This window comes from Rhopalosiphum padi, chromosome 1 (genome assembly GCF_020882245.1).
Source record: "Rhopalosiphum padi isolate XX-2018 chromosome 1, ASM2088224v1, whole genome shotgun sequence".
NCBI classification, from domain to species: Eukaryota; Metazoa; Arthropoda; class Insecta; order Hemiptera; family Aphididae; genus Rhopalosiphum; species Rhopalosiphum padi.
In genome coordinates, this window is record NC_083597.1 from 22,685,646 (window position 1) to 22,696,859 (window position 11,214).

The following is an 11,214-nucleotide window of genomic DNA, read 5'->3' on the forward strand; positions in this document are numbered from 1 at the left end:
GTTATATTATAGAACGTTTTATCCTAAATATTTACCGATATATTTATAGTATTAATTATGTTACTTTATAGTTTAAACTAATCAAAAAAAAAAAAAAAAAATCATTTGTTTTAAATTTTCGACCTACGATTAAAGAGATATCTTGTATAATTCTATGAAGCAGTCAGTATATTGCACTTAATATTTTATTTTATTGTTGTTTTTAGTATTTTTTTAACTAAACCATATAGAAATTAGTAATTTGCTGTGATACAATTATTTTAAGATGTAGGTACGATGTTCTTGTAGTTAATAAATTAACAGACCTGATAATAACAATTATTAAAATTATATTTATATAAATATCATATATTGGTAAGACAGTATATCATATCTATACAAGAACAAAACTTTCTATTCTTCTTAAAAAGTTTTGAATTTAATGTAATATTATAGTTTTATTAGGTTGACCACATTTATATATGGCTTATTAGTTTTATTTTCTGCTGTAATTTCCATTGATCAAAAATGTATGTTTACAAAAAAAATTGAACGCATTACACGTATAGATGGATGCAACATTGTGACATACAAACATATACCTAGTATAATATAATATATTAGGTATATATATATATATATTTGTTATTTTATAAATAGCTCATTTTTATCATAGAATATAATGTTAAAAATTAGCGTCTACTGATATACTATTATTTTAATTTGAAGAATAATACAGACGTGTCATGGGTAGTTTAACTTAAATTTAGTATCTAATTAATGTTATTTTTAGAATATTTTCATTAAATAAATATCAAATAAAAACTTGTAAATTGTAGGTATTATATAAACAATGTTAAAATATCTAAATAAATTTTATAAATCTTATGTCATTACATTAATTGTGTCCTCGAGAATAAAATCTATATTTATTGATTAAGACAACCTCAATTATAAAATTTATAAAATTATATATTTAGATGTAAATTTGTAAAATGATTATAATTACAATATTTGACTAAAAAACTTAACTATGATATATATATACACAGTAAAAAGTTATTCGTGCTCTATTAAAACTTAAAACTTACTCTAATTTACTTTAAACCTTATTTATACCAACAAAAGTAATTACATTTCATAATGAGAAGAAAAATAACAGATATCGCAAAAAAATTAAATTATTCAAAACTTATGTAATGGCTATTAATGTGTCATTCTGCATTCATTGACAGTTTCCTTATTTATTTGTTTTATATCTATGAATATTACATACTTTAGCCTATTCATCAAACATTATTATTTATTATATTATCATATAAGAATGTGAAGATAGTTAAAAATATGAATAAACAATAATGAAAATCATTCTCTCAATAAATTTTTCCTCAGGTATATAAACAAACTATAATGATTATTTTAAAAACAATATTCTGACAAATTCTTTATAATTTAAGATGTGCATATAAACAATTTCTAAAAAAAAAAAAAACTGTATAAAAAAACAATATTGCGATTAAAGTAGATAATAAAAAAAATTAAAGTGAAATGTATATTATTTTAATAACTTTATTTTAATCTATTATAAATAATAAAGCAACAAATACATCGCTACATTATATTTATATCTAGGTAATTTTTTTTCATTGCCCAAGACATTTGTACTTACATAATATGTTAAGATAAGGTTAATAACTTTACAAGAAACGTAACATTTTTATTTTTATTCATGACTTAATGAGTTCGTTGGGTCTTACTCAAATAAATATAATGTAACTGTCTCGATTCATTTAAAATTGTAAAGTAATTTTGTATGTTTCTATTACACTAAGCCTTTAAAACATATTTAAAAATATACTCACTCTCATAGTATATACAAAATATGAACTAGGATAGAATAAAAATGACAGTTTTGTCGATGTCTTTGTTAATTCCCGTGTATGATTAATGCATAATTTCATTCAAATAGGCTGTGGGAGGACAAATTAATATTTTATGTAACTGGATTAATAGTTTGTGTATAAACTATTGAAAAACGTGGGAAAATTTTGTTTATAACGTGGCAAGTTACCAATAAAATTCAGTCAATGATAAGATGATTTACCTATGCTCTTTATTGATGAATATAGGTTTCAATAAAAATGGTGAACATGTGTATTACACTTTGATACAAACGTAGTTCTAATATTTATGATTTAATTTACTTATTATCTCAAGAATAGTACTATGTAAATAAATAATTATTAATTATATGGTAGCTGTTGATTAAAGAGTATTGGCTTGTTGAATAATAGTTTTAAAATTTAGTTTAACAAAGATTCTAATATATATTTATAATATTTTAGTTTAAATAATATAATTTATGGACACTGGACTTCTATTTTATTTTAATACTATAGATACAGTCTTAAATAAAGTTGTTCTCTTTTTTTGTATTTAATTAAATTGTAATTTTAATACAATATTATATTGTTGGTATTATTAGGTACAGACAACCAAGATTCAGCTCTAGGAGACAGTACAGAAGAGTAGTATTCAAGCACGGTGAATGTAATGTTGTTCAAGGAAAAGTAGCTAAAAGAAGAAGAAAATATTTACAGGTGAATATCATTTGAATTTTAAACACAAATTATTATTTATAGGCCATATAGGTAGTATTAGCTTATTTAGTTGAGTATTTAATTATCGTATCTAAATATTAGTTTTAGTAAATATATACGTTTTTTTTAAAGAAGAAATTTGAAATATAATTTTTCAATTCTATTTTGAAATAGTTGCACACTTGCGCAGTAGACACTACATAGTTATATGTACTTATTTTTTAAAACCAATTTAGTTAAATGAGCAAATATTTACATAAATAAATTAAAAATATAAAGTAAAATAAACATTTCAAAATATGCTTATTATTTTGGTTAAAAAAATGTATGTGTATAATATATTTATATATACATATATATATATATTATAATTATAATAATTAATATTAGTATGCATGATTAATACACATCGCAATTTTTAATTTTCTTTTTCTTTTTCATAATTTGAGCTCCAAATAAAACAATGTGAATAAAATGCGTTACTGTAAACTAGTTATAATATTATTGAAAAAAAAATGACCTTGAGTAAAATTATACTATGCTATAATATATATTTATTAAACAATTTTTTAACAATTTTCGACCTCATTTATTATATAATACAATATTTTCTATTTTCATTTTTAAGTTTAACAAATAAGCTGAAAAATGAATTGTTTTTAAAATTACACCAAACCTAATCAATCTTTTATTTCATATTATACTGAGCACGTATGAAATATATGGATTTGCTTGACTATGATTAACATTCAGTTATAATTTATCGATCTAATTAGGTATCAAATTACATTCCCTTGATTTATTTTCAATAATGAAAAAAACACATATTCAATAATAATTTATATTAGGTATAGTATATAATATAATACATAATATTGTCTTTTATTATTATACATTATTTTTATAAAAAAAAAAGTCAAACTACATAAAACTAAAGAAAATTGTTGAAAAAGTGTAACGCAAAATATGCGGTTTCGAATATACAAGTTTTGATCTAATTGTTTTGGAATGTGATATTTTCACATTGTTTTAAAATTTGACTTTTTAACACAAATTTAAAAAACCCGTCCTAATAGACTGCTCTCAACTCAAGTACCCTTAGCATCATAATTTTTTTTTTTTGTTTTACAATTTCTTTATATTTTGATGAATAAACGTTGTCTCCGGACTAAGTAATGCAGCGGGCCGTACACTGCACACCAATTTCCTTGTCATCTTGGAGTCTAAATCACTAGCCTATTTTTAGTGTTGACATAGTACACTATTTTTTAAATGTATTTTTTTTTACCAGCCTGCTGTCACTGCTGTATTTGAAATCTAGAGCGTGACAATGGCCGTGTGTAATAAAAGTGATTTTATCTCGTCAAACCCCAAAAATGGATACCAACCGTGCACAAGTATATTCGTAAAATACACATAAATGAAAATTTATCAAAAGAGCCAATAATTTTTTCTTCTAATGGTTAAGCACAATCGTCTTTATATTGACACGATGGAAAATAAATATGTCTTAACGCAGTACACTATGTATAGTGGCGATGTCCCAATATTTAAACCTACACCGCTAAAATATTATTACCATAATTTGCCGTTATTCATATACGCTTTTAGAAGTACTTACGTTTCATTTATACAGAGGAATAGTAAAACCATAAAGATAATAAATATTATGAATACATCTATATTATCTGATGCTATGAGAGATTTTAAAATTAAAATTACCTACATAATAATTATTGTTAGAATTGTAGCTTTCTCTTGACACTCATAACTTTGTACAATATAATAAATCACCGTTCATTAAAACCAAAATTGCTTGTTTATAAATTATAACTAATATTACACTGATGACTGATTTGTATTACACAAAATCAGGAGGATAATGTTTTGGTTTATCTTATAAATTAGTTTTTAGTTTTTTAACGATGGAAGTATATTATTGGTTTCATAATGATGGCTAATTTTTTTCTGCACAACCCTTTATTGAAGTTTATTTAAATTAACGAATTTAAGTTTGAAAAACATAAATACTTTGCTAAAATTTAGTTAAAAATAAAAATATATTTAAAAAAACACTGGCAGAAAAATTATTAACATCATAATAAATAGATACTATATTTTTGAATTTTAAATGAATATAAATTGTATTCATTGCACATTGCACATTATTGTTTTAAAACAATTTGTTTGTTCTTATTGTGTACTTATAATAGTAACAAAAATTATTTCGATGACATTTTTCTATGCTCCCACGGATTCACCTTGAACGCAAATAGTTTTGCTTAATATAAATTACATAATCTATAACTACATGATACTATTTTCAAATTATTTATTAATAGGATAATCATTTTTAATTATTTTAAAAAATGTATTATTCAAATTTCTTTTTAAAAAAAAATGTTCTTTATTTATAATAATTATTTTACACGCCGCTTGATAATATCATTATTCATTATACACCTATTATTTTTAATTGATAGATAATATTATACAACATACGTATGGTATAGTTTTGTAGAATTTAATTTTTTTTTTCCTTTCTATAGTCCAGCTATAAGAAAAAATTATTTTGATCCTAGATAACAGCATTTTATGAAATAATATCAATAATAATAATTATAATTTCCTTATTGAAATTTTTGGATAATATGCATTCATGTATCTATTTATATTTTTTTTTTATGTTTTAGGATATATTTACGACACTCGTTGATGCTCAATGGCGATGGACGTTGTTAGTGTTTTCAATGAATTTCATGCTCAGTTGGTTAGGGTTTGCCATTGTATGGTGGCTGATCGCACTAAACCACGGAGATTTGGAATTCTCGGTAAGGGATAATAACTCAACGTGGGTACCATGTGTTCGAGAAATGTATTCTTTCACCTCGTGCTTTCTGTTCAGCGTCGAAACTCAGCACACAATAGGTAAAAATCTAAACTGTATTGTTTGGACGGATAGACGATGCTATTTTCTCATCGTTTTCCTTAAAACTCGGCGTTTTTTTTTATATGTATACACACATATATTGTTATATATATATGTACTTGACTATTGACTAAAGCTGACCAACGTACACAACCGTTAATGTTTTGTGGTCTCTTGACATTCAAAACATCATAATTAGTGTGTAATACCTACTTCTTGTTTGCGCTGTATATATCAGGTTATGGTTCCAAACACACAACCGAAGAATGTCCTGAAGCAATATTCATTATGTGTCTACAGAGCATAGTAGGCGTTATGATCCAGGCATTTATGGTGGGCGTAGTGTTCGCTAAGTTATCCAGGCCGAAAAAACGAACGCAGACACTGTTGTTCAGCAGAAACGCTGTAATATGCCAAAGGGATGGCATTCTGTGTCTCATGTTCCGAGTAGGCGACATGAGAAAATCGCATATTATTGAGGCACACGTTAGGGCGCAGCTAATAAAGAAAAAAGTGAGTATATACGAGTATAAGATGATTCAGTATTCACCAAATATAATCACCCCCGTCTTTTTATTCAATAATGAATTTATTCGAATTCTGATTTTTTTTTGCTCTACGTAAGGACTAACGAGTGTTCCGTGAACTTTTGTTTCTAAAATGAAAACTCTCGTCCCTCTTTTTACTGTAAAATATTTTTTGAAAATTTTAAATCAATAGGTGTAATAATTAAATTACAACATTCAATATTGTGGAACAAATATGATAAAATTTACCAAAAGTTGCCAAATTACTTAAGGAAAGAATTTTATTTGCATTAGATGACAATAGAAGGTGAGCTGTTACCGTTCCATCAACAGGAACTCAAAGTCGGCGGTGACGGTGAAGAGGACAGGATATTTTTCATATGGCCTACGACTATTGTTCACAAAATTACTCCACAGTCACCGCTGTATATGCTTTCGGCTGCCGATTTCTTACAAGAGAAGTTTGAAATTGTCGTTGTCCTAGAAGGTAACATTACTTTTGTTAAGAAAAATAAAATATGCTAACGAAAATATTCTTTTGACTTATAATGACTACAATTTCTGACACAACATTTTGTTAGTTATTATTGTACAGAGATAATATTTATATAACAGTTTTAATAGTTTAAATTATTATTAAAATTCATATACAATACACATCTAACACCTTTAACACTATGCATACTAAATTTTTGTTTTATTAGTTTTTATACATTAATTACTTAATTTTAGTTTTAATTTTATAATTATTGATTTTATTTCAAATTCTCTAAAATAGACTAAATATCTTTAAATATCAACTAGATTTTAACTCCGTACTAGACGTACTAAACGCGTTTAGCACTTAATCAGAGAACTTTATTAAATATTCAAATTTCAATAATTTATTTTAAATAATATTTACACAACAATACATACTCATCTAACTACGTATAGTAATTTTATTTAGATTTAGGTCATGGACGCTTTTAACTGTAGTTATTACACTAAATATAAATATGTACATTTATCGTTTAATTAAATATTTTTAAAATATATATTATTAAAATTGAATTAACACAGTACTTATGTGCTTTAAATTACAAAAAATCAATTATTTCTTTAAAGTACACAGGTTTTTTTTTTTATATTTAAACATTTATTTAATTTTAAAGGAGTAATCGAGTCAACGGGAATGACAACACAAGCTAGGTCATCGTACCTACCAAATGAAATACTTTGGGGACATAGATTTGATACATTAGTGTCATTCAAAAAAGAAACCGGCGAACACGAAGTGGATTATAGTTTATTCAATAATACTTATGTTGTTGACACGCCGCTTTGCAGTGCACACGATCTGAAAAAGCTCATTTCGCTTCGGGCACATACTGGTAAAATTGACGATTCATTTTTAGAAAAAAAGAAAAAAATTAACCTCTTCTTGCAGCTTTTTAACGTACCTATTAACTAATGCTACATGATATACATTTTATATCATTATCGTTTTAAAACTATAAGTACCTACCTATATAAAGTTTGTACATTATTATTTAATGCTCATACTATATAAAATATTAACTGTTTGTACGTACATATTTTAAACATTCCATAACTACGATAAGTAGAAGTTTTATCACTATACCTATAGTTACCTACATATATTTAAAACAGCGGGTAAGCATAATACGATATCGAGGAAATAACATAACTACATAAGTGTTATTTTAATCTATATCATATCTATGTTGATAAGAGTATATTTATGTAAGCAAAATAAATTTAATTTTGGCTTTAGTAAGTAACTCTTGATCGTTTTTAATTATACTTGTTTTTGATATATAGCCATATAGATATCGGGTCTAATACTACATAAAACATAAAAACATAAATTATCTTAAAAATAAAAACATTATCATACTTATAATTTAATTAGTAATAAGTAACTTAATCATAACTATTGATTGGGAATTTGCTTAAGTATACCTAAATAATATAATGCATATGCTATACGAATACCTATTTATCATATTTATTGATTTAACCAAACTATAGTTTATAACTTTTAATTTTTATCTTCACGCACTAAAACATCTAAAACCTAATAATTATTCTATTATAAAATAAAACTATATTACTATACTTTGTATGCTCTCAATAAAAGTTTTTAAAATTCTAGAGAGTTAAAATCACATTGTATATTTTAATATTTCATTACTAATAAATTATAATATGACTTTATGTTTGTTTGCTTGTTAAAGTTATACATTTTTTAAACTATTTGACAAGTATTTTTGTTTCGATGAATAAATATTAATTATTAAAAACAATATACATTTTAAATAATTTTTATTTTGTTATTATTTTTTTATTTCCTAATTGTTAAGAATATAATATTGTTATTCATTCTTATATTTAATCAAATATTAATTATCTATATGACTATATATATAAATATATATACTTTTGAATTTTTAAAAACCAATTTTAAGTTATAACATTGGATCACAAATATTACATTTTCTATATTTGTAATAATAAATTATACCTATAATATTATTTATGTATTTCATTACTGGACTTTTATTCTTGAAAATTTGATACTTCCTTAAACTATGGTGGTAATTTTGTGTTAATGCATGGTTTTATCTGAAAGAAAGCTATTATCAAATATTCGATCCTTATTAGAAACTGTCATTGTCGGTTTACTTTCAGAGATGCACCATATGCAACCCCTGGATCACTCTACCAACTACAGCGACCCGTCGGACAGTACTTCCGGGTCTAGGACTTACAAGCCCCGTAGTGAACTACATGACAAGCAATTGTCTACCAGTGACCTGATGATGGCCCAACTGGAGCCGTTCCTCATAAAACCCGGTGAACTGCCCGGGCCAGAATCATTCCTGTGACGATTAATGATCTACAACGATCATTTTCTGCCGCCTAAGCTGAACGCTAGAATCGCCATCGTTTTGTAATAAGCAGAGGCATCCCAATCATCTTCCACTCCCAAAATTATTGTGATCTTCTTAGACGTTATTGGTTATTATAATTTATTGTACTTTGGTTTTTAATAAAATTAGTTAATTTGATGTCATGGTTCTAATGTGATATTAGTTAGAAACGTAATCTCGTTTTATACATATTATTTTATCTTCAAACAAATTAGGTACTTTTATTGACTGGAAGGCCCTTATCCAATAATCCTTTCGGTAGTTGTCACTTAGTATATTTTTTAATTTTTCCATCACTACTTCTTGTTATGTGCATTTCAACTTAAAAAATATACCAATCGAAATCTATGTTTTTTTTTTTTAATGTGTAGGTAATTTTAGTTACTAAAACAAATCAACCATAAGGGCAAATAGTTTTATAAAACAAAATGTACTTAAAATTAGGTAGATACCTACGTCAAACATAATGTTATAGAAATTAAATGTAATAGCATTATAACATCAAACTTTTTTTTAAACTACCTAGCTATGCAAAAATGTATGAATAGTATTACCAATTACCTATACTGTAAAAAAAGTACTGTCTAAGAACTTTAAGACATACCTTGATATAACACATAATGGCATACGGACAATATATATACATCCATGTATATTGTGTAATACATGGTAATTATATGGTTTTAAAAATAATTATTAAATTATTATGAAGCCATATATTACTACAAAGATACAAAAAAAAATACACAAGTTTGATTCATGTATAGTCCAGTGTGTATAATATATTTTGCTTAAAAATAAAATGTAATAAATATGATCATTTAATTTACAATCTGTACAATTTAAAAAAAATACCTGAATAAATAGTTTACATGGATTACAAAAATTGGATGACGCTAGATGAAAAGGGAGTTCAGTGACACTATACGTATATACGTTATTCAGCTTCACCAGTTTAATATAGTTTGAAAAAAAATTGAATAAAAATCAAAAACATTACTTTGATATTCTGGTTCTTAGCGTCTTAAACTTTTGTACATATAATTTAATATCGACTAAATTGATTTCAACTTCTTATTAAAATATAGTATAAAGTTTATAACATAGCAGCATACTTGTTCCCACTACCTCAAATATGTATCCAAAACCTTAACATAATAAAAACAATTTTAACTATAAGAAAATCTATTGATGTTTTAAAGTACACAATTATTGTTTATAATATTTTACGCATGTTAATAGTTTTTTGTTATTTTTAAAATAGTTCAAAATGATTCAAACTATTAAAATTATATTTTAGAATGCAATCAATTACTGAATGCAGAGTAGAAAATATTATGATCCACGAAAAATGTCATAATTTTCCTCATAGGTATTAGTTAATTTAACACTTAAATTTTACAAATTAATATGTATTTATATTTGTATATGTGTTTGTATGTGTTTATACATTATACCAATGACTGATTACATAATGAATTCCTATGTTTAAAATCAAAATCTATTAAAATTATTGAGCAATGAAGGCCAATGAACATTACATAATTGTATATAATTTATTTTAAATAAAAGACATAATTTAAATTTCCTGATGATTTTATTTTATATAATAAAAAATAATAATTATACCATCACCTATAGTTTTACTGTGTGATATGATTATTGTAGGTATATCCTACATGGCGTTTTGTATAACTGTAGTGTTGAGATTAGAAACTTTTTTATCTGCATTAATACCAATAAATATAACATAACTAAAATATTTATAAATACATATAAACGATAACTGAATTGATATTTATCTACCAAAATAAATATGAAAATAAATATTTTTTTTGTCTTGTTAAAAGATAAAATATCTACCAACAGAAATTTAATCAAAACGTGTAAGATATTACAAGCTTTTGGAATATTCGGCAATTATAATAATTAGACACTGGAGAATTAATAGACAACAATAAAATTGCCTGTTTTCTGTAGGTACCTATTACGATTTCTTATAATATGAATATTGGCCGAATACTTATAAGCAATAAGCATTATGATAAATTGCTAATAATCTTTAGGCAACGTACATAATAAAGGGGTAAACATAACCTAACGTATACTAATTCTAATACCTAATACCTAATTCTATAGAATATAGATGGGTAGTAATTTATTTATGTCAACAATCCATTTTACTAAAATCCGATAATCCTTACGAACTGATTAGTTGGCGCGATCTTGCGGTCAATAAATGT

General features: G+C 24.8%; 1 protein-coding gene across 4 annotated transcripts in view; it reads left to right on the plus strand.

Moving 5' to 3' along the window:
* LOC132931661 (G protein-activated inward rectifier potassium channel 3-like) overlaps positions 1-9,109 on the plus strand; it is a 29,309-nt gene extending 20,200 nt beyond the window's left edge. For all 4 annotated transcript variants that reach the window (XM_060997565.1, XM_060997566.1, XM_060997567.1 and 1 more), the window contains 6 exons: positions 2,465-2,579; positions 5,273-5,507; positions 5,747-6,021; positions 6,330-6,522; positions 7,190-7,408; positions 8,730-9,109. In XM_060997565.1, coding sequence (XP_060853548.1) covers positions 2,465-2,579; positions 5,273-5,507; positions 5,747-6,021; positions 6,330-6,522; positions 7,190-7,408; positions 8,730-8,926 — 1,234 coding nt within the window. In that variant the 3' untranslated portion in view covers positions 8,927-9,109. The remainder of the gene's footprint in view (positions 1-2,464; positions 2,580-5,272; positions 5,508-5,746; positions 6,022-6,329; positions 6,523-7,189; positions 7,409-8,729) is intronic.
* The last annotated feature ends 2,105 nt before the right edge of the window (positions 9,110-11,214 follow it).